Raw genomic sequence first — 26155 nt, 5'->3', positions numbered from 1 at the left:
TAAATAAATGTTTTAAGGCTTTTTTTGATATAATTGTTGCTTTGTAGTTGTAGATGGACACAATATTTTATTTATTTATTTTTATGTGGTGCTGAGGCTCAAACCCAGTGCCTCACACATGCTAGGCAAGCTCTCTGCCACTGAGGTATAGCCACAGTCCCATAAATAATTTTTTATTATTACCAAATGTATAAATATCAGGATGGAAAAGGAAGTACTGGGCTGGGACTAAGTGAGGATAATGAGAAAGAATCATAGCAATTTGTCTCACCAACATTGAAGTATTATGGGCCAGGCTACATGGGCAATGACCGAACAGATTTCATTTTACCTTGAGACTCTTTGTCATGTAAGAAATGCTTCTCCCATGAGAAAAGTCCCCCTCTGCTATCCTGATCCTGCTTAGCATACCTTGCTTAGAAATGCAAATGTTTCTATTATTATACAATGCAAAATTGTTCTCTTTTTGGTTCCCATTTTTATTTGGGCAATGTATCCTATCAGATAATGATTGTCTAGATGTTAGTAACCATTCTTGAACTTGTACTCCGGGTTGTTTTGACCCATTTCCCCTTCTGCTTTTGATTTTAGGTCTCATGATGTTTGTAGTTTTGAATCAAAGCAATAGCCACTTATAATTAAGGTGGTTTTGACAATAAATGTGTACACTAACCCTTAGAGGGGATCAAGGATGGCAGACTTGTAGTCTGCCCTCTTCCCACCAGCTGGGGGCCCATCAGCTGGTGAATAAAGATGGTTGGGTTTCCTGCTTTAAGATCAACTTGGTGATTTATTGCAATCTCTCCATAACAGAAGATCAACATGACTTCTTAACAATTCCATACGTTCATGTACACACAATACTACTTCTTCTATAAGAGATAAAGCTTCTTCCTGTCCTTTTGACCTAGGGTAGTGTCCATGAGTATGGTGACCTATAAAATGTGGAGGGAATTAATTTCCGTGACTTTGGAGTTTAGGCATTAAGAAGACTGAGTAGCTTCCATCTCTCCTTCCTTGATAACTTGAACCACCTTGATAAATTCAGGATGCCTTACTAGAGTGAGAAACCACATGAAGGGGCCCTAGAAGATTAGATGCCACATGGAGAGAGGGAACAGGAAGAAGCACGAAGGCCTGAAGCACCTAGTCCTGGACCCAGACATGGTCACCATTTATTACCACTACCTGGGAAATCACAAGTGAAAACAGTACAGAAACAGCACTGTGGACCCTCAGCAAACTCCTGAAATCATGAGATGATATCATGATTACTGTTGTTTATGGTAATTTGTTAAACATTAATGGAAAGCTGAAATAAGGAAGATATTGACCAGTGAAATCATATGGAATATTCATGCCTCCAGAACACATTAGTTCTCCACAAACAGAAAATAACTCCTATGAAGAAAGTATTAGTAATTCCTATGCTATTTCTATATCTCAATTGGCAGCAAGTATGATTATAAGATAAAATAAAGGACACCAAGTTACATTTGAATTTCAGACAAACAAAACTATTTTCTTAATATAAGTAAGTTCCATGCAATATTTGGAACATAATTATATTAAAACACGTTTGTTGCTAATCTGAAATTCAAATTTGACTGGGCATATTGCGCTTTTATTTGCTAAATCTAGTAATTCAAACAGCAAGGAATTTCTTTTTTTTTTAGAAAAATAATGACTTCAAAAGCTTTGGAGGTATGAATGTAGATTAGCTCTTTATGCCTAACTTTGTTGAATGCAATATAGATGGAAAAGTCAGGAACAGGACACGCCAATGTTGGCAGTTCACAGAAACCACTCTTCCAAGTCCTACAAGGAGTAAATGAGATAGAAATTTTGAAGACAGAGAATAGGAATTATTCAACAAAGAGGGAAGACAACTCTGAGGGTAAGAGTCCCCTGTCCCTCCCAAGTCCTAGGGTAGGTGCTAAGTCAATGTCCCTTCCTCCTTAGGCAAGTCACCTCCATCACTCTGACCTGCTTTCTCATCTGCATTGTAAAACAGGTTGTGCTAATAAGTCCCTTTTAATGCTTCAATCCCATGATTCTAAGGGCTTTCAGCAGAAAGAGAATTTACATTAAGGCCATAAAACTGAGAAATTGGAATTTTCACAGACTTTAAAATTGTGTTTTTACACATCCAATATTAACTGTCTGGAGACCCTTATTTATTCCATTTCCAAATCTAATCTAAATTAAACAATCACCCGACCATTTTACTAAATCTTCCCATTAAGCTACAATAAAATATTGCATTAAAAGCTTTTGGTTGAAAAGCATTCCCCCCTCTTTTAAAGTTAATGGTGACCAAGTTAAAAGTTGTACATAAGAAAGAAGTTCAGTTATTAAATAGTGGAAAGGAATGGAAAACAAATGTTTTTGAAATTAACTAAGTCTTCATTCCTTTTGAAAATATTTTATCTTGTGACAGGCATAATATTAGACTTTGTAAATTGTTTAATGAAATACTTTCTAATCCTAAATTCCTGATGACCCACAGTGAAAAAGCAGCCTTAACTTGAACAAATTTGAAACAAATTTGAAACAAATTTGTGAAGAATGCTAAAAATAATCTAAAGAATTGAATTATTTTGAATTACTAGTTGTTTCATATAAGCATTTGGATGATAAACTCAGTTTTTAATGTCATAAAATCAATTTAACAACATGCACTGAAAACTCACTGTGTACCAGTAAGCTCTATCGTATATTATTAATTCCATCTCATAACTTCAGAGATGCTCAAAGAGATGAAATTTGTGCCTGGGATTTCACAACTGATGAGGAAAGAGCCAGGATTTGAATGTAATTTTGCATGACATTAAGGCACACATTCTTTCTTCTATTTTATGCTTGCCACAAAAACATTTGAACTATATAAATGTGGAAATTATGTACTTACTGTTCTTGTTTGCTCTTCTAAATTAATTTTAAATGAACAGAAACAATAAATAAATATTTTGACAATGAATAAAAGCCTCATTTCACATGCTTGTTTCTATCTCCAAATCTCTCTCTTCCCTCACCTGTCTGCGGAGGTCTCTTGTTTTCTTGCACATGTTGTCTATAGCAATATTCAGGGTATTACTCCTTTCTTTTTTTCCAGTCTGCAAGGGAGAAAAAAATGACATAAGCAATGGTATCAAATTACTCTTTATCACTTAGCAATTTGCTTTCTAAATTTCCTGAAAATAACAGCTTGAAAATTCAAGAATAGTTTTCAAAACCGCTATGATATTGCATATGATTCATGAGCATTTCACTTAGGACTAAGTAGAATGGTGATTAAAGCTCATATTATTTTCTTCTTTAAACTTTTGTAATATTTCTGATACAGAGTTTGATTCAATGTGGCAGTAGGCAGAGTATTATCTCCATGAAATTCTGATCTTCATTCTTAACAAGTCAACTCTTTAACTGCTAAGCATGCAATTAGCTTAAAAGCATTAGATGCCCAATTTGTCAACTTCTGTGGGAGTTTCTGAAGTCATTTTCATGGTGTATTGTGTAAGTTATGCAGAGCCATATTGGAGTTTTGCTAAACACTAAATAAAATATGCAGTGCAAATTCATACCGTTTGCAAAAGTTGACCACAATTTTAGCTGACAATATTCCAAGAACAAATTGTTTTAAGTAAGAACTGGATGCTGTTTTTGGCTCTTCAAGTTAATTTCTGCAACACCTTTTCATTCTTTGAGCAGAACAGTTCTCTCTGTTATATCCTTAACCCAAATCTTTAGACTATTAAGCATGTAGAGAGTCACCTTGGTTGATATTTTCTACCTATTACTTTTGTGGGAAACAACTAGATTGTATTTAATCATACTTTTCAGTGATATTGCATATAAAGGAGATTAGAAGAAATCATTATGTGAGTCACCTCTAGGAACATTGCTGCTTTTAAATTAATAAGTTGAAAAGGGGTCTTGAGAGGAGACCTTGAAAATCAGGAAGGCAAGTTTTTGCAGCTGGTAACTGAGGGACTTTACACCATGACTCCATTAAAAAGGCCACCAATGCTAAGTATAGGCCATGAGGCAGCACGTCAGACAGACACTACTCTCCAGGACTAAAATTATACCCCAAAACATTTCTTCAGATGGAAGGACTTCCAAACAAGAAATTTAAGACCATTTATATTCTGTCCTAACCTACCTGTTTAATCTATTTCCACATCTTCTTAAGCACTGTACTTCACAGAGGCAATATTCCTATAGTTTTCTCTTTTCCCCAGCTCTTATATATACTTCAGAGAGCACTGACTGCAGAGAGCATCTTCCAAACACTACTTGTTAAAAATTCTTCCTACTCCTCAATGGTTTCCACAAAGAATTCCCCCAAGAACCTTGCTCAAAAATAAATGCCTTCCTCTCCTTCCAATAGCATTTCCCAATATACTCATTCTATTTCTGTCAATGCTCATAACCCATACCATACTGTTAGATCTTGATATTGACAGGTATATATTAAAATTTTTCTAGTCTTTTTTATTTTAAATTTTTTTTATTTTTACAGACAGAATTTTGATTCATTGTACACAAATGGGGTACAACTTTTCATTTCTATAATTGTGCACGATGTAGATTCACACCATTCGTGTAATCATACATGTACATAGGGTAATGATGTCTGCTCATTCCACCATCTTTCATACCCCCGCCCCCTCCCCACTCTCATTTCCCTCTGTGTAATTCTACACTTGAGTGCAACTTACATAGAACTTATTGAATGGAGTTAACTAGTTTATAAATGAACAACATGTTTTCATGTACAACCATAGAAACGAAATTATGTACCCCATTTGTGTACAATGAATCAAAATGCAGTCTGTAAAAAATTAAAAGCTAAATAAAAATAATGAAAAAAAAATACAACGTGTTTTGTTAGAGACCTGCTTTATGCCAGGAAGGTGTAATAATGGACACTGAAGATTTCAGAATTTAGCTAAAAAGAATATCCAATTTCCTCTATTAGCTGATAGGGTGCTGGTACCCACCTAAACCTGTTAGGTTTAGATTTTTCTCAGCAAAAGTGTTAGTAATATTTAAGGTATAAAGAAAAATGACCATCACTTGAAATGATCCCTACAGACTACAGGATGTTAGGAATCAATGGGCCTATTTCTCCAAAATCCCAATACCAACTTCTAAGTACTGTGATACCAAAAAATTGATGCTACACATTTCTAGCTGACAAAGTAGAGGACCACTAAGCCTATGCCATTAATTTATTTACTAATTTATTTATTTATTTAGGTACTGGGGATTGAACTCAGGGTACTCAACCACTGAGCTATATCTCCAGCTCTATTTTGCATTTTATTTAGAGACAGGATCTCAGTGAGTTGCTTAGCAAACTCACGTTTGCTGAGACTGACTTTAAACTAAAGATCTTCCTCCTTCAGCCTCCCAAGATGCTGGGATTATGGCATTCACCACCACACCCAGCTGCCATATTTTATTTCCGAAGGAAATTGTGGAATGTGTACATGATGTAAACTGTGTCTAGTGAAGGAAGAAGGGAGAAAAGAACCAGAAATAGAAAATATTGGGGTTAGACCATTTCACTGAGCACAAATAAAATTCTGAATATTCAGAGCAATGGGGGCAATATACCCAGATGAAAGTTGTGACTACTTTCACAGTTCCTGCCCAGCATTCTTCATATTAGCAGTACAGCATCATGAAGAGTTAATTCAGGGCTATATAAGGCAACCCCCAAAACAGATACACAATGGGCCAAGAGACAGTTTCTAATTTTACCTAAGTTCCGTTCATTATTAACTCTTGGTTATAACTCTTTCTACTTTGTGAAAGTAGAGATCATCAAAAAAGGGGGAGGCAGGAGTGGGAGAAAGTCCCACAGACATATACCCACACAGTATCAAGAATAATATGGGAGACTCCTGTAGTGTTGGCTGTAAAAACTTACTAGCTTCTGTGGTGTGATTCATCAGAACAACTAAGAGATGTCAGCCCTCTCAGAACTAACAGCAGAGGCATACAAAACCTTAATAAAGGATGACAGGAGGTGACAACATGAAGAGATTCAATAAGGACTATAAAGATGACTTCCTAATTTCTACTCGGAGCTTAACCTTAGTTTAAAATGTTTCATTGGGTCAAAGACATTTTGTTCTCTGGGTAATGATAAACAGTCCCTAACATTTAAGGAAATATAAAGTTCTCCATTCTTCCTTTTCTCTCCCTCCATGCCCCACCCCAACCACCCACACCTTTCTACTTTTTCACCTCTAGCTTTTTATTGGGTCCTTGCTCTATTTATTCAGATTTATTTGGCTTCTGTCGAACCATTTTATGCCTCTTTATTCCTTTTACATGGCATAAAAATAAATAAAGCAAGGAGAAATAGCCCCATCCTATTTAAAAGCCCTCATTCCTTCTGTTTTCAAAGGCTTAACAAATCATCAAGCAATGAGCTAAGACCAGAGGAGAATTCGGTGTTCTGAGATGAGGGATGGAAAGGGCAGGATATTAAAACAACCACAGATAACAGTCAGAACCTGACTATATCCCAAGTGCTCAGAAGAGAGGATGCTTCTTAAAGGAATTCTTGACAGGAACCATCATTATGTCAGCCCAGTCCTGCTAACAGAAAAGGGATGGCTTTCAGGGAGTGTCAGGGAAAAGAATGAGAAAATGTGGAATGGATCAGCACTGTACAGGGCAAGCAGTCACATTCTTCATCAGTAAACAAACTGCAGGAAAACTCTATTGAAAAGAACAGTTCTGAGAATGATCTTCATTCAATGAAACTTCATTAAAATCATTATTGCATTTTATAAGTACTGCCCCAGTATGATCCAGACTTAGATCTATATAATATTAACTATGAGTCTTTCCATCAAGTCACCTCATCATTGCTTCCACGTAGCTACCACAGTTAATTGTACTCTCATGATTCCGTTGAAGCTAAATTACACATCTGGAAAAAGTCCCTTTATAAATAAACTCTCCTTGAATTATCCTAATCCGAATGTTCCATCTGTTTCCTTTTGGGACTCTGCTTGAAAGAACTTTCTAACACTTCATTGTCCAATATGCAGTAGCTACTAATCACATGTGGCTATTTAAATATAAATGTAAATTAATTAGAATTAAGTAACATTAAAAATTTAGTTCCTCAGCTCCTCAATTTAAAAATTTAAAGTACTCAATATCCACATGTGTCTGGTGACTACTGTATTGTATATCACAGAGATAGAATGAGTTTCTTATTACAGAAAGATCTATTTGACAGTGTTGTTCTAAAGCATACATTGAGTTCTGACTCTTATGCAAGTCACCTTTCAATTAGGTCAACATAAGTAGAGAGCAAAAAGCCAATAAATAAAACTTCCAATAATTGAGAACAAGAGGGTAGTGGTATCTGTGGTCTAATGATGTCCCTCCTTTTATCTAAAACTGTTCTCTGCTAATGAAGGGTAAGAAAAACCTCTTCATTGGGTATTTAAGGCCTGGCATGATCTACTCCAGTATTTACTTATCAACCATTAAAGAGTTATGCATCCTTTGTTTTCTATACAGTACAGTAACCACTCAACTCACTCGTAAGAAACCTCCATTTTTACTTCCTGTCTCCTACTTTTCTAATTATGGACTTTTAAAAATGCGACTCAATTACTAAATTTTACATGAAATCTTTGTTGACCTTTTCATTTAATCACTCTCTTCCATGGTGCTTTCTTATTTATACTTCTTTTATAACACTTGGCTTAATAAAGTCAGTCCAATATAGTCAATAAATCTTTATTATCTATTATGTGCTAGGTGCCCCACGTACCATCTGAGGACCAGTGCTGCACTAACCCAGTGCCACACTAACCCAGTGCGCACCATTGAGCAGCATACACCTAGTAGTAGATACAGACAGACACAGTTCTTAGTAGAGGAATCTAGAGTAATGTTTAGATGGATGAGAACAGCACTCTATTAAGGGTGAGGGAAGGATTCAGGCAGGTGAGCTCAAAAGCACTGTCCCCTTCCGGGGGGAACAGTGACAGCCTGAGCAAAGGCCAAGATCCTTAAGGAGTATTTGGTAATCAATATAAAATTATGAGGGAAGAACTGCCTGATCCTGGAGGTCTTTGCCAGCCTAAGAAATGAGGTTGATCCTATAGAAAACTGGGTGTTACCAGATTTAAGTAAGTGAGACATACAGTCATATTATTATATCAAACTGGCTGGAGTCTGCACAACAGATTTGAGGAGGTTAAGAACACATTTAGGCAGAAGGCTCAGATGGTTACAGCAACAGTCTATAAAAGGGATGAAAAGTGTTGAAACCAATGCAGTGACAGTCAGGATAAAGAAAAAATAACCGACCAAAGGATTTTGAGTCAATGAGGTAGGATGATGACTGACAAGTGCTGGCAGGTGAAGAATAAGAGAATAATCTAGGCTGGCATCTTGGTTTTAAGCCTAAATGACTGGCTGGATGATGGTGCTGTAAGCTGAAATGATCATTTCAAGAGAACCAGGTTAACAAAAATGATTATTCAATTTGGAATTGTGGAAAGACCTGTAGAGTGTTCACTTGGTTACTATTTATTCTATGGCCAACTTCTTATCCACATGTATGTCCCTCACTGCACTATGATACCCTTGAGGGAGAGAAACCTCTTACGCCCATTTTAATCTTCATAGCATCTAGCACAGTGCTTTGTACATAATAGGAGCTCAATAATAGAGAACGTAGAGAAATAGTAGAGAATAGTAGAAAAATGGAAGACCACTTAGAACTCTGAAAAATCCCATAATATTTCTGGTACTTAAAATTTCCAAACCTATAAAATAAAGGTTTGTCCTCAATTGCTCCTATATTCATTCTAACTTTAAAATGCTATAAAAGGATCACATTGTATCAAAAGAAAAATTATAGAATATTATGTTACTTTTATTATACAATTTGTTGCATAAACAGCTATTGAAAATGCAGCAAAACATGTGTTTGTGATATAAACCTGAAATCATACAAATAAAAGGAGACATTTGAAATAGGAAGGCCATAATGCTCAACCCAGAAAACTATGAAACTCGAACACTGAGGAATGAGGATTAAAGAAAATGATAATTTATCTAATTCATAACCAAATGAAAATGTTAGTGCAGAGGAGCACTGTGTAAAATTTAAACAGCAGGAAAATGGTTTTTGTTGTTGTTTTGTTGTTTTTTTTAATATGTATGACATTTTATTCAAGCTTTTAAAATGAAACATTTCCCTTTTAGTGGAAAAATCTTTATTTCATGGTAAAGATGAAATATGATGCCCTTAAACTTAGTTCTTCTCTGTAGAAATAGCTTTAAAAATATTTTATGTTTAACAAATAGCAGAGGCAACAGATTCTAGTCCACATATTTCAGGCATGAAAGATATACAAATAGACAAGCATAAAAAATGAAATCTCTTCTTTAAGAATACCACCATACTGAAAAACATGTCAGGAAGACACCCTGATGGGGCATGCTAAGTAATCTTTCTGAGGCAAGGATTGTGATATGAAAATAAAACCAAAACAAACCAAAAATTAACTCTGACATTTGAAGTAAGGTTTTAAAAAGTAAATGTATATAAGAATAGAATGTAACTACTATAAGAAAACAGAAGAAATACTTCATGGCATAGGAATGGGTAGGTTTCTTTTTGACACAATCCCCAAAGTACAGAAAACAAAAGCAAAAACTGGATTAAAAAGCAGGTAATAGACCCAAATTGGCATTTCTATAAAGATAGCATACAAATGGCCAACAGGCATATGAAAAAAATGCCCAACATCACTGATCATCAGGGAAATAAAAATCAAAACCATGATTATATGCCACCTGACATCAATAACAATGACTATTATTGAAAGACAAAAGATAACTGCTAGTAAAGAAGTAGGTGGAGAAAAGAGAACCATTTCACACTGTTAAGGAGAATATAAATTAGTGTAGCCATTTTGGAGAATAGTGTAGAGGTTCTGTATGATCCAGAAATCCTACTATTGGGTATATATCCAAAAGAAAATAAGATGGGTATGTTGAGGAGATAACTGCATGCACATATTTATTGAGGCATTATTCCCTATTAGGAAATAGCTAAAAAACATGGAAACAACCTTTAAAGTCCATCAAGTGATGAATGGCTAAAATTTGATACACACACACAACAGAATATATTTAACTGGGCACACTGGTGCATACCCAGCAACTTGGGAGTCTAAGACAGGAGGATTGTGAGTTCAAAGCCATCCTCAGCACTTAGGCTCTGAGAAACTTAGTGTGATGCCTGTTTCAAAATAAAACATAAAAAGGACTGGAAATGTGGTTCAGTGGTTAAGTGCCCAGGGGTTCAATCTCTGGTACCAAAATAATGATAATAGTAATAATAATAAAATAATAATCAGCTCTGTAGAGGATTAAAGGATGAAATCCTGCTATTTGTGATATCATGAATGGAACTGGAGGTTATTATGTTAAATGAAACAAACCAGGCATGGAAAGGCAAATACCACCTAATTTCATTTATGTGTAGAATCTTAAAAAGTTGGTATCATAGAAATTGAGAGTAGAATGCTGGTTACCAGAGGATGAGGAGAGTAAGGGGGAAGGGAGGCAAAGGTTGTTCAATAGGTACTAAATTACAGTAAGAAGTTCTACCCTCTTACACAATAGGATAACTATAGATAATGATAATGTATTATGTATTTCAAAAAGCTAGAAGAAAGGATTTTGAATATTTTCACTGCAATCATTTGAGGTGATAAGTTTAGTCTGATTTAAACATCACATAATTTATACCATCAAATCATCTCATGGTACCTCATAAATATGTACAAATTTTATATTTTTATGTATCAGTTAAAATTAAATTTAAATAAGGTTTCAGAAAATAGTGCAATAATTTAGAAGACTAATGTAAGAATGCAAGATTCTTTAGCTTTTGTATGGTTTGGAAAAGTACACTGATATGTTCATGCACTGCATGTTGGGGTATGATGGGGAGCCAGTGAAGGGGAACCAGCATTTTGTTCAATGTCTGCCACATTGCAGTACTTTCATGTGTTGTCTAATTTGCTGTTCCCACAACTCTTCACACGTTTGCTTATGAAGACACTGAGACTCAGTAAGTTTCTATATCTTGCCTCAGGAGGATGCAGAGTAAATGACTGGATCAAGTCAAATGGAGTCCTTACTCAAACTTAATATATCATTCCATAGAAACTTGAATGTGCTATAACATAACCAAAATTAATATTTCCAGGATAAAAACCATATAAATATATTTCAAAAATATAATGAGTAAAATATAATTTGTGGAGCTAGTTGACATTGTGTTTGAATCTGAACTTCATTCATCACTTGGCAGCCCAAGTTATTAATCTCTCAAATTGTCTCTTTGTTCATAAAATGAAGATAACATAGTAACTATATTATATCACTATTATAAGAAATAAGGAGATAAAGGATATACAAGTTCTGGCAAAGTAAGTACTCAAAAAATGTTAGCGGCTATTATCATACTTACATTGTTCATAACAGTTGTATTTCCTGAACCACATCAGCTGGCTGATTTCCCTGTGATTTTCCAAACACGAACTGTCATCCAGACAGCCTTCATCTCTTCTTGCTCAACAAGAAGATTCTTATTCATAATTTGGTGCATTTCGACTGCCTTATTCTCTGTATTAGTTTCTGATTCCACTCAACCTCCCAATAAAAAAATTACAAATCCTTCCATTTGTTTCCACTAATCTCTTTACATAGTTCAATAATAATGCCTTTACACTTTTCATTTGTATTTATACTCTGCCTCATCTTTTAAGCAATCGACTGAACTCTATGATCATGGTACCTACTATAGTACCTGGTACTCAGTTAGTTAGTGACAGTAAATAAAATTAGTAAGTAAAAGAATGGTTAACCACACTTTCATTAATAGTAAATGATATTCAAACTATTTTATAAATAAAACCAGGGGTTGTATTTTTAACAAAAGTAATTAGCATCCATCCTGTTAGTTGTCAAATATTCTACTCAGTGCTGTTACTTATAAACTGTAATCATTACCCCTTATAAAGAACATATAATATAAACAGTGTAAAGATGAAATCTAATCTTTGGATCAAAAAATGGGGGCTTTTAAATAAGTCTCTACATGTCCTTAACTAAGTTGAATCACCTCTCTTGTCCTTTGTCTCAAGTATCTTTTGTATGACTGATTTCTAGTGTACCTTCAAGCTCTAATAGCATGTGCTGCTGGAATCCTCCTTTTGGTAAGCAAACTAGTAAAAACTAGTTAAATGCTGAGATCCTGACGTTCCAGACTGCTCTCTGTGTTCTCAGACCAAAGATGCTTTTGCCAAACTGTAAGATTTCAACAGATATGCACCAAACAGGAAAAAACATAACTGGTTTTGCACCATAAAACAAATTGTTTAACTGGTGATGTACTCATCTTCTTTGAATCCAAGGGATGGATGTAAAACATGGTTTTCTCTTTAAAAGATGTTTCCAAGAAGAATCAGTTATGCATATATTTAAGTACAGATGTAAAGAAGGTCCATCCCAATGGCCAACAGGTAACTATGAAAGAGACTGGAAGCAACCTGGCACATTGTTTCCTAAAAATCACTGGTTCCTTCACTGTTTTTACTTCAAGCTTACTATGTTCTGTGATAACTTGTCTCAATTCTTGCTTCCTTACTTTCCTCTTTTACTGTTGGAGTTTCCTGTTCTCAATTCAAGCCAAGAAAACTTTGAAACTGATCATTGTTCTTACTTAGGAGGAATTTAAGAGATGGAGTTCATTCATTTCAGTAATTCAGCATTAAACTAAACTTGCTGTGGCCCCCTACCCTAATGGGTTTCAAACCTTGCCAGCTCTTATGTCAGTGACTATTTCCACAAATCATGCTGTGGTTACCATTACATGAAGGGAATAGGTTCCAAATTAAAGGCTTTGTGTAGGTTGAAGGCCGGATCCAAAGATATTATGTATATGAATGGTTCCTAAATATTGTTGCAAGACTCATGCAGTGAAAATGCAAAAATAGAGATAATCAAGTTATTCAGCCATAAGAACTACCTTTTTCTGAGAGTATTTCCTTTCCTATGTTAAAATTTATATCATTTATTTCCTACAATGATGGCTTTATTTAGTGGTAAGTTATTATGCTTTTATTTGACAGCAAAATAATAAAAAAAAAAAAAAACAGGTCTCTCAGGTTGTGTGTGTGTGTGTGTGTGCTGTTTGTTATTGTTTCTAACTTGTTTATATAAATATATGATTTCAGGGATCAATTGTTTAAAATAATGAAATAAAAGTTGTCAATTTATAATAAAAACAAGCAAAACAAATCTGCCTAATCTTACAATAAAAAATGGTCAATAAGCCAGTTGTGGAATTGGCATATAAGCAGAGCTTAAAGTAATTTCTGTGCCTTTGAAAGAAGACTTATTTTCTCAGCTTGTTCTTGATATTTTATACTAATGCAATGCATTTAAAATAACATCGATGGGGGTGTAGCTCAGTGATTGAGTGCTTGCCTAGCATATACAAGGCCCTAGTTTTAATCCTCAGCATTGCAAAATAAATTTTAAAAAAATAACATTTATGTTAAACTGCCATTAAAAGCTGGTATAATAGTGGAATTAGAAGGATATACTTCAAATCTTAGTTGTTAGACTTGTTCACAAGGTGACCAGATGCCAGTTATGTAAGCTAAGCTTCTATCTCACCTACAGAATGAAAATGATGATACCCAATTTTGGGGGGTTGTTGTAAAAACTAAATGAGATATTGTACATGTAGGGCAACAATTGCCTTTTAACTGATATTTGATAATAATACTCATTATTACCAATAAAAGTAATTTAAGAATACTGAGGGCACAGAACACAAACTGTTTCATTCTCTGTTGCATCCCAGCAGTGCCTAGCCATAATTTGTGCTGTGTGTGCATTAATTGAATGATTTTTTAAAAGAAATGTTTGAATAGCTAAACGAATGAATGAACATTTATGATACAGATTATGTGAGGAGGGTTTTCTTATGGTCTTTGGAAAGATTATAAAACACTTATTACACAGGATATTAAGCCTTCAAATCTGGTGTAATCATAAAATAGTCATTGTAACAAAATACAGATATCTAAGCCTAAATTCTCAAATCCTCCAATTTCAATGAAAAGTTAAATTATATGTCACATCTTTACTGACATTTCAATTTCCAAAATTCCTTCATTGAGTCATCATCAGAGGGTCTTAGCACATTCCACAATGAGATCTGGCTCATCCTAAAATTCTTTTTGATTTTGTGATGCCTAACCCAGTACCAGGAGAGGGTCAGTCCCTGAAGAAAACCACTGTTAACAAAAGGACTACCATAATAAAGTAGAAGAATGCCTAGTTTATACTGTGAGATCTTACAGAAAAGACTTTGTCAATGATATTCAAAACCACTACCAGGGTCAAATAGACCATGATATGGCATTATGCATCACATATCAAATAAGTCATCTTCCATCTTTTACATATAACCATTGTTTTCTAGCAATTCTTATATCTCCACTGTGTTAGGCAGTAGAAAATTAGAACATCAACCATCTTTTTAAAATTTTGTCTTCCACAATTCCTCCAGTTTCCCAATTCTTATGATCACTTGTTTTGTTTCCTAAGTCATGTTTTCATAGTTTTAAAAGACTCAGTATGTCACACATTAACCAACTGTGGACTTTATGAAGTTTGAATCACTGACTGTCTAACAAATTATTTCCTTATCCCCACTCATATCAAATCTGGAACAGACAGCTTTCTACCATTCTGGTGATTGTTTTCACTTTCACCATCAACTGCAATCTGTGTCTTACAGACATGTTTATTTTTTGACTCTATAAAACAACAGTATAATGAATTTATTCTTTACTGATTAACATGAATGTTTTCTATCACTGCTATCCTCAATTAGCTTTTTCAGTGTTCAGGATCTGAAGAGCTTCTGATTCTGAAGAATGTAGAAAAGTTAAATAAAGATAGACTTCACTTTTTAAAAAATTTGAAATGTGAAAAATTTCCTTTCAAGAGGAATTAATAGGTAATAATTTTCTTTATAGTAAGATGCATAAATATATTTTATAGCAAGTCCTCTTGGCTTATTGAAAATATTGTTATAAAACTTGACTTGTGCATTTATCTTTAATAGAAAAAAATTTCACAAACAGTATCTAATATATACACAGTCAGAAAAAATACTGATCTGCCTAGTGAAACTTGATAGATACCAATAGCTGCTGCTTTATAACTAATCTCTTCTTTTTCCCCAACTATCAAATCCTACCCAATATTTGAACATTTCCATTCATCTTTATTCATTGAAGAATTTTATTTATACAAGACCATCAAAGAAGAATTAACACCAATGCTCCTCAAAGTAATCAATGAAATAGAAAAGGAGGGAATCTTCCAAACTCAAACTCATTCTATGAAGCTGGTATCACTCTGATACCAAAATTAGATAAGGACACATCAAAGAAAGAAAACTGCAGATCAATATCCCAAATGAACCTAGATGCAAAAATTCTTAATAAAATTCTGGCAAATCACATACAAAAACATTTAAGTGGATGATGACACATAATGGGGATGGGGGATGGGGGTTAAGAGAAGAATGGAGGAACTCTGGATTATGTAGAGGGAAATAAGAGGGGGGAGGGTGTGGGAGTATGAATGATATTGGAATAAGACAGACATCCTTACCCTATGTACATGTATGATTACATGAATGGTGTTAATCTAAATGGTGTATAACCATAGAAACAAAAAGTCGTACCCATTTATGTACAATGATCAAAATGTAGTCTGTAAACATAAATTTAAAAAAAAGAAAGAAAAAAACGTATTTTGCCAAAAAAAAAAAAAAAACAAATGCACCACAATCAAGTAGGTTTCATCCCAGAGATGCAAGTTTGGTTCAACATGTGGAAATCAATAAACATAACTCATCACATTGATAGACTTAAATATAAGAATCATATGATCATCTTAATAGATGAAGAAAAAGCATTTGACAAAATATAGCACCCCTTCATGTTTAAAACACTAGAAAAACTAGGGATAGGAAGAACATACTTAAACATTGTAAAAGCTATCTATGCTTAGCCCATGGCCAGCATCATTCTAAATCATTCTAAATGGAGAAAAATTGAAAGCATGCCCTCTAAAAAAATGGAAAAACACAGGGATGCCCTCTTTCACCACTTCTATTCAACATTGTTCTTGAAACTCTAGTCAGAGCAATTAAACAGAAGAAAGAGTTTAAAAGGGATACTAATAGAAAAAGAAGAACTCAAACAATCACTATTTGCCATGATTCTATATTTAGAAGATCCAAATATTTCCACCAAACAACTTCTAGAACTGATAAATGAATTCAACCAATAGAAGGATATAAAATCAACAGCCATATATCAAATGCATTTCTATACATCAGTGATAAATCCTCTGAAAGAGAAATTAGGAAAACTGCCCCATTCACAGTAGCCTCAAAAAAATAAAATACTTGGGAATCAATCTAACAAAAGAGGTGAAAGACCTCTACAATTAAAACTACAGAACACTAAAGAAAGTAATTGAAGACCTTAGAAGGTAAAAAAGACCCCCCCGCATGCTCCTGGATAGGCAGAATTAATATTGTCAAAATGGCCATACTACCAAAATTGTTATACAGATTTAATGCGATTTCTATTCAAATCCCAATGACATACTTCATAGAACTAGAAAAAACAGTCATAGAATTCATCTGGAAAAATAAGAAAGCAAGAATAGCCAAAGCAATCCTTAGCAAGAAGAGTGAAGCAGGAGGCATCACAATACCAGAATTTAAACTGCACTACAGAGACATAGTAACAAAAATGGCATGGATTTGGCACCAAAACAGACACATAGACCAATGGTACAGACTAGAAGACACAAGAGACAAATCCATATAAATAGAGTTATCTCATATTAGACAAGGGTGCCAAAAATATTCACTGGAGAAAAGATAGCCTATTCAACAAATGGTACTGGGAAGACTGGAAATCCACAGGTAACAAAATGAAATTAAACCACTACCTCTTACCATGCACAAAACTCAACCCAAAGTGGGTCAAAGATTTAGGCACTAGAACAGAGACCCTGTGCCTAGTAGAAGAAAAAGTAGGTCCAAATCTTCCCCACGTTGGCCTAAGATCTGACTTCCTTAACAACTCCTAAAGCACAAGAAGTAAACTCAAGAGTCGATAAATGGGATGTATCCAAACTAACAAGCTTCTTCACAGTAAACAATCAATAACATGAAGAGAGGACCTACAGCATGGGAGAAAATCTTTACCACATGTACCTCAGATAAAGCATTAATATCCAGGGTATATAAAGAACTCAAAAAACTTAATACCAAAAAAATAAATAAATAACCCAATCAAATAAATGGGCTTAAGAACTGAACAGATAGATACATCACATGAAGAAGAAATACAATCAATTAATAAAAATATGAAAAAAATGTTCAGTATATCTAGTGTTTAGAGAAATACAAATCAAAACTACTGTAAGATTTCATTTCACTCTAGTCAGAATGGCAATTGTCAAGAATAAAGGCAACAAAAAATGTTGATGAGGATGTTGGGAAAAAGGTATACTCATGCATTGCTGGTGGGACTACCAATTGGTGCAACCATCCTGGAAAGCAGTATGGAAATTCCTCAGAAAACTTTGAATAGAACCAACATTTGATCCAGCTATCCCACTCCTCAGTTTATACACAAAGGACTTAAAAGCAGCATACTACAATGATGCAGCCACACCAGTTTTTACAGCAGCTCAATTCACAAGAGCTAACCTATGGAACCAATATAGGTGCCCTTCAATAGATGAATGGATAAAGAAATTGTGGCATATATATATGATGGAATATTAATCAGTCTTATAAAAGAATGAAATTACGGTATTTTCTATTAAATGGATGGATCTGGAGAATATCACGCTAAGTGAAATAAACCAATCCCCCTAAAAACAAAAGCTGAATGTTTTCTCTGATATGTGGATACTAATTCACAAGGTGAGGCCTAGGGAAGAATAGTTACTTTAGATTAGGTAGACGGGAGTGAGGAGAGGGGAGGGGAGGGGGATAGAAATGATAGTAGAATGAATGAGACTTTATTACCCTATAAACATACATAACTATACAACTGGTGGGATTCTACATCAGGTACAACCAGTAGAATGAGAAATTATACTCCATCTATGTACGATGTATCAAAGTACATTCTATTGTCATGTATAACTAATTAGGACAAATAAAAAAGAATTTTATTTAACTAAAAAACCAAAATACACAAAGAGAATTTCATACTGATATACCAGACCAAGATAACACTTTTAAAAGAAATATTGAAAATCAGTTATATGACTGAATGAAATTTCACATCAATTATAATAAAGATATAAAGGTCAAAATGTGTAGAGAATAATAAAGATGTTTTGGAGAATATTCATGTGGAGAAAGAGAATCTGGGATTACCATCCTGTCCTTATTCCTCACTCCTACCAAGTTTGGTAAGGGAGACTTCGGGACTAGAAAGCATGACATGATAGCTAAGAGTCTGTAGAAAATTGGAAATTGTCTTCCAAGAAATCTAACTGGTAAGAACTGGCTTGTTGCACATAAATAATGGACAAGAGATGACTGACCTCTAATGTTAGAGTATTTTCCATGGTCCATATGTGAGATTTATGCAAAAAAGAGTCTGGAATCACCTATTATTTTTGTCTAATACTATTGCTGGAGTCAGTAAATAGAAAAAAAATGAAGTTATAGAAACTGCTGAACTTTATGAATAAGCAGTCAGAAATAGGAGAACATGTCACTTACATTAAGTGAATTGATGAGATGGGGATCTTCAATGAACCTCAGGGTCACCTGTGATGGTTTATTCAGATGTCAACTTGACTGGGTTAAGGGATACCCAAGTATCATCTGCCCCCTGGATCCACTTACCATACTCTTTCTCTACACTCTGTTCCCACTCTCCAGTCATCATAGACTCTTCTCCATTTTCAACTGTGTTTGGCCACTTATTTTAAATTCTAACAGCCCATAGAAACACTGTACTTTTTGGATATGTGTTACTGGGAAATAATAATAGGAGGAAGTATTTTAGTGAAATATGTGGACTACCAACCATTCTAATAGTGTAGGCCTGAGAATGGTGTTCAAGTCTGTTAATTGGAAAGAAGGGCATCTAAAGAATGTCCTAAGGGCACTAAGTCCAATCTAGATTGTTTCTCCAGACTCACATAGAGCCCTGCTAATGGAATGATACCAATTGAAATTCACACTACAACTTCAAAGATAATGCTTCTTGGAGTGATGCCATCATGACAAATTCTTAGCACTTGTCCCTCTCCTCCCACACACATAGACAGTCAAAATAATTAATAAATAACTATGCTTTGATGAAAATACCTAAAGAAAGTTGATGAGTATCTGTTTTAGTCAGTTTTTTCACCGCTGCAACTAAAAGATCTAACCAGAACTGTAGAGGAGGAAAAATTTATTTGGGATCTCACAATTTCAGAGGTCTCAGTTCACGGCAGCTGGCTCTATTCCTGGGGCTCCTAGTGAGGCTCAATATCATTGCAGAAGAATGGGGTAGAGGCATTAGCTTACATGATCTGACTGCAGGAAGAGGGACTCCACTTGCCAGATTCAAAATATATACCCCAAGGCACACCCCCAAGCCCACCTTGTCTAACCACACCCTACCCACCTACAGTTATCATTCAGCTAATCCATCAGAGAATTAATGATAGTCAAGACTATCATAACCCAATCATTTATCTTCTAAACCTTCTTGCATTGTCTCACACATGAGCTTTTAGAGGACACCTAATAGCTAAACCATAACATTTGGGGACCATCTCACATTCAAACTGTAAACCGTACCAGAAACCCTATAAGCACAGAAACCCACAATGGCCACATAGAAAACAGAGGAAAATATCTTACCTCTGCCACCCTAGGCCCCAATTGGAATCATCTCAGAACCAGAAAGGCCCTCTCCCTGCTGGGAAAAGATAAACAACAAAATGCGAGCATCCTCTGCAGTCTGAAATCTATATAGCTGTGCTGCCCTCAGAAAAGAAGCCAACATTGCTCTGCTCACTATGGTCCATACAGCTACTGCAATGTTTCATCTGGGAACTGGAACCACAGCTCTGTGTCCTGCTCTGAGGGCAAATTACCATGGCACCCTTCTTTACCCCAGGTTTTTCTGCTGCTGAACCACTTTTTCCTGGTGCCCCACCATCCTCAAGCTAAGCTGCTATTATACCCTATCTAGAGAGGCAAAGCTACCATGGAGAAGCTCTATCTAATTCTTATAGCTACTGTGCCCTGACCCTCGGCACCTGTGGGGAACCAGTAGTCTGTCTTTCAGTAAAATGATGTTATGGTGGCTCAGAAGGATCTCACATACCCTGTGCCTCAGCTAAAGTAGTACACTGCCTCTCAGGAATCAGTACCTCCCAGACAGAGCAACTACTCCCCACCAGTATCTCTGCCCTAGGAAATAAAGCATTGGCTAAGCTTAGACTCTACACTCTAAGGCCAAATACCATACTTGCTGGAGAATTAGACTAAGCCCGTGGAGTCTGAGTTGCTAACTCTCCCTGATATCTCCCTGGAGAGTGCAGTCTTCACTGTGCTTCTCTCTGCCCCTACAGGCCAATGACAGCTATACCTCAGAATCCCAGGGTCTTTGCTGCCATTGTTCAGAGCCTCAGAGAGTCTGTGATACTGCTGAGTCCCACCATTCCAGGGTCCAGCGTCACCATCACATGTTGCCTCATTTCCTGAAGACTTAGTTGCCATTGTGTCCTGTTGGTTCTTGTTCACAAATTGCAGCTATACTGTTTCCTGTGTCCAAATCTCCAGAACACTCCTACTTTCAGGGAGTCAGGCCAGTGCTTTCCCTGCCCTGCCTCCAGGGTTAGAGTCACCAGCTACAACCTGGCCTCTGAGTCCAAGTTTCTTTCAGGTGCCTCAGAATTATAGTGATCAGCTCTGTGGGTTATCTGTATCCATCCCTGCCTCAGAGAAAGAACCTGCATACCATGACACACATATAAGATTCCTGGTAAAGGTAAATGTATAGTCAAAGCCAGAATATTTCAACACTGTCATGATGAACTCAGTACATCTAGAAGGACAAAAATAAATGGTTAAGGATCAGAACAAATAATATTGTTAAAACGTTCAATTACCTCATTACCTAAAGCATTATATAGACTCAATGCAATCCAACAGCATTTTTCACAGAAATAGAAAAAAAAAAATTATAAAATTTGCATGGAACCACAAAAGACCCTGAATGACAAAGTAATTCTGAGGAGAGAAATAGATGTGGGATGTATAATACTTCCTGATTTTAAATTATATTACAAAAACAGAGTAATCAATATGGTACTAGCATATAAACAGACACAAAGAGTAGCAGATCAGAAGAGAGAACCCAGAAATAAAGACAAGCATATTTGGTCAACTAATTTTGTATGAGGGCACCAAAAAGAGTCACTAGAGAAAAGTTAGTCTCTTCAAGAAATTGTCCTGGAAATACTATATTTCCACATGCTAAGGAAAGAAATTGAATCCTTATATCATACCCAGGAATCAACCCAGAATGGGTAAAGATATAAACATAAGTCAGTACAATGTAAACATCCTAAAAGAAAACAAAGGAGAAAAGCTTCTTGACATTGTCTTTGGCAATAATTTTTTGGACATCACACCAAAATTGAAGGCTACAAAAGCAAAAATAAATAAATGGGAAAACATAACCTGATTTTTTAAATGTGTAAAGGATTTAAATAGACATTTTTCCAAAGATGACACAAAAATTCCAACAAGTACACAAAAAAGGTACTCAACATCATTAATCATCTAGGAAATGCAAATCAAAAACCACCATGAGATATCACCTCCCATCTGTCAGGATAGCTGTTACGAAAAAGAGATAATGAGCATTTGCCTGGGTGAGGAACAAAATGAACCTTTGACCACTGTTGTTGGGAATGTGGGCAGGAGTACCTAATGTGGGAATTAGTATGAAGATTCTTCAGAACATTAAAAATAGAACTACTATATGACCAGTAATTCCTCTTCTAAGTATAAACCACCTCCTCAAAAAAAAAAAAAAAAAAAAAAAAAAAATCACCAGCTTGTAAAAATATCTGCACTCCTATGATCATTGTAGCATCATTCACAGTAGCCAAGATATGGAAATAAGCAGTGCCTACCAATGGACCAATGAATAAAGAAAAATAGCCAGTAAGGGACCAATGGATAAAGATGTTCCTACCTCTGCCACAACATGAATGGATGCTAAGCAATATAAGCCAAAGAAAGAAACTATTGTATAATGTTACTTATATATGGAACCTAGAAAAGAAAAGCTGAAATATATAGAAGATAGAGAATAAAACAGAAGATACCAGGGCTGGGATGGTGAAAAGGAAATGAAGAGATGTAGGTCAAAGTAGTCAAAGTACTAAATATGTAGAATGAAAAGGTCAAAATATTTAACATACAGAATGAGGACTAGTTAATGTTAGTGTATTATTTTCAGGATTTTTTTTTTTTTTTTTTTTTTTGCTAAAAGAGTAGATTATAGCTGCTCCTGCCATAGAGGTTAAACATGGGTTAACTTTAAGATGATGAGTGTTATGCTCCACTATAGTAAACATTTATATGTATGTACATAATATGTGTGTATATATATTATATATCTGATATCATAATGCTGTATACCCTAAGTATACACAATAAGGTTTATTTTTTAATAAAAGAAAATCCTTCTCTATTGAAAGTGATAGTTATAAGACTAATTCTAATTACATCTTTCAAATTTTCTTTTTTCCTTCAAAATACCAATGTGAAGAAAAAAATCTTTACTCAGAAGAGAGTTTAAACCCTAATTTTTCCACTTACTAGATGTGTGAACTTGGGGCCAATCATATGGTCTCTATGGATCTTTGTTTCCTTTTCTGTGAAGTGGGATTTAGTACTAGAACTCTTGGGTTCTTGTCCAGGTTTGATCACCATGTACCAGCTATTACTATTGGTAGTGCTTATTGCCTCCTGGAATTTCCCTCCAGGGGAAGAGGATTTTCACTTCACTCACTCAGAGAAAACGCTGGTGGAAGAATACTCCTTGTTTGTTGGTTCCACACATCATGTTTGGCAAGAGAAGTAGGACAGAGGTTGGGGAGTATCATTCACAGGCCTGTTTCAGTAGATTTCATTATTTATTTCCAGTTATTTTCCCCCTTTGTTTTTTTTTATCTCTGCCTTTGTCTCTCTTCATAGCAGAAGATGACTTCTTTCAAAAAAGTAATAAGCCCACTTGCCTTGTGACTAGTTCTAGTTTCTCTGGAAGGGAGAAGGTATATGTGACAAGTCACAAGGAAAGCACAAAAGTAGGTAAGACTGGTGGCAGAAGATATGTTTGTTCTGAGCAATCAGTGAGATCGAAAATGAAATAGTTTTCATTCTATGGCACATACAATAGATACATGTGCCACTAAAGCCTTTCAAAAATGCAGATTTATTGAGTGATTCTCCCACCAAAAATCAATATGCAGAGATTTCTAATGTCCTTCAGTAAGCTTTAATTAAAGTCAGGGACCAGAGCCTAGGGAACACCCAGGTGTCTGGGAGGCAAAACTTTACACTGTCTATTCAAAACAAAATACAAAGTAGCCATTTGAAATGTGCTTATAATTCCAAAGAAGATACTGCCATTATTTTTCTGAAGAGACTTATGTTACTCTTCATTTGAGGTTTGCAAAGCAAACTAAGAAATACCTAATGTTTCATTATTATTTAGCACCAAACAAAACCTAATAAATTTATCTTTAAAAAAAATATATCACATAGTTTGATGCAGAGGAGTTCAGAATTGTACATGTTGCACTTTTATTTGTTTAATCACCATCATCCACTTTCCCAAGGGTCAACCTTCCCCCTCCTAGGATGGTGCAAACTGGCCTAACCACAAAGAAGAGACAGACCTCTGGGAGTCATAAACCAAGCCTCTCTGAGCAGGGGTGATTTGGACGTTGTGCTATATATCAGCTCCAGACGTCAGGGAGGACTGATAAAGCAGTGCAAAGCTCCTGATGAAGCACAGCCCAGTTGCAGGAGATTGCTGTGATGATAATCGCCAGAACAAACCATAAATTCTGGACTCAGAATTAGGAATGGCCTGTAAATATCAAATAATGGGTGTCTAAATTGAAAATGAAACTATCTGTTGCCTGTAATATTTCTTGCAGAGTGGCTTAGAGAGCCAGTAACATTAGAGACAGGCATGAGCCTTTTCAATGTCGGCTGTTAGAAAGCTGAGAGTATTAACTCCTCCTTTCATCAACCTCAGGCAAACAGAGCTAAATGAACTAGCTAGAAATCATAGGGCATAAAGTACAAATCTAATATTATGCAGCAAAAACATTACAGGTCAGAAAAGAGGAAAACACACACACACACACACACACACACACACAAGTTCTACATTTAAGAACCACCTCTAGCAAGCACCAAAGGAACAGGCCCAAATAATTTACATAGGATGCCCATACAGAAAAAAATCCCAAACCTGACTTTCTTGCAACTGATTGGAAGGGGGTGTTAGTCAATTTAGTGTGAATCTAGATTACATGACCATTTTAAAGATAGCACATTTGGGGTCACGGTAATTGCAGATAGGTACTATTGATGGTGGTTGTGACTTGAAGGAATTTTTAGGCACTTATTAAATAGGTAAAATTCATGTGATAAATTCATTTTTCATTTTAATCTACCTAAAATAAAATTTGTAAATAACAAGTGTATCACTTAGCAAGTGTTAAAAATTCATGAAAGAATATTTTTCTTCTATCATTTTATAAATAAAACCTATTTTTAGTCTATTCATGTGTTCACTAAATCTTTATTCTTATGCAAAGAAACTGAAGTCAAGATTTATAGATCAATGTCATCCAAATTCATGAAAATTTACCAAATCCATGAAAATTTATTCCTGCTAAATCAATGTAAACATGTCCTTCAAATAACCATGACCTGGATATTTTATAATGACTTGTAAAAGAAAAGAAGATATCAAATCCTGTGGGTTCTTAGTACTGTAATTATGTAGAACCTTTTCATGTAAATATTGTGTATGAAGCAGTTACACAGTTATGTGCAGTGGGAGTAAGAGCAGTAATATTCAAAATATTTGACAAGCAGGAATACCAGAGCATCAGCCCTTCTCCAGCGTGGGCAGGGCGCTCTTGGGAGCTGGTGATGACAGTATAAAATCTATTTGCCTATCACTACAAGAGTATCTGCATATGTAAGTATGCAGATAAGAACAGGATGCTGAATGTTCACAGCTCTCACTCTGAACAGTTGCTGCTGGAGAGGTGAGGGAAAAGATATTAATTGATACACAGCAATCGTGAGGCATAACTAAGGAGTCTTTTCTTTCATTATGCCTCAGTTAGTAGGTACCTCTACTGGAAAGTACATTCCCTATCCCAAACTCCATGACCCTAGAGGGGTTATTCAAATAAAATAGAAAGAGAGCAAGCAAAGAAAAATATGATTTCTGAATTAATAAGTAAAGCCATTGCCAATATATTACGGAGTATATGGAAGAGAAGTAGGGGGTAAATAATACCAACAATACAAAGAACAGTGATATCAAATGTTAATGGTTTACTTATGAAATGCCAAGCATTGGACTAAGGACTTTGCATACATTATTTACTGAATCTTTTCAATAGCCCTATTAGTCATCAGCAATGAAGGAACTACCTAATAATTACCATTCCTGTTTTAGGAATGAATAAATGAGGGCTCAGAAGAATAAACTGTTTCTCATGGACACAAACTAGTGACATAAGCCAGCTTAGGATACAGGTGTGTCTAACTCTTGATGTCTTGACTGCTTATTCCTATATAGAAACCAATTGCTAAAAACTTGGTTCTAGAAATGCATGTATTAAGTAATTAGATTAGCAAAAATTAACTGAAAATAATTTGTATAAAAACAATGTAATATAA

General features: G+C 35.3%; 1 protein-coding gene across 3 annotated transcripts in view; it reads right to left on the bottom strand.

Annotated features, from left to right (window-relative positions):
• Positions 1-26155, bottom strand: part of CTNNA3 (catenin alpha 3) — a 1874587-nt gene that overhangs the window by 885048 nt on the left and 963384 nt on the right. For all 3 annotated transcript variants that reach the window (XM_079135772.1, XM_079135773.1, XM_079135774.1), the window contains exon 8: positions 3036-3116. In XM_079135772.1, coding sequence (XP_078991898.1) covers positions 3036-3116 — 81 coding nt within the window. The remainder of the gene's footprint in view (positions 1-3035; positions 3117-26155) is intronic.

This window comes from Sciurus vulgaris, assembly GCF_902686455.1.
Source record: "Sciurus vulgaris genome assembly, chromosome: 4".
NCBI classification, from domain to species: domain Eukaryota; kingdom Metazoa; phylum Chordata; class Mammalia; order Rodentia; family Sciuridae; genus Sciurus; species Sciurus vulgaris.
Note: the sequence above shows the minus strand (reverse complement) of the source record. Positions and strands in the feature narration are given on the sequence as shown.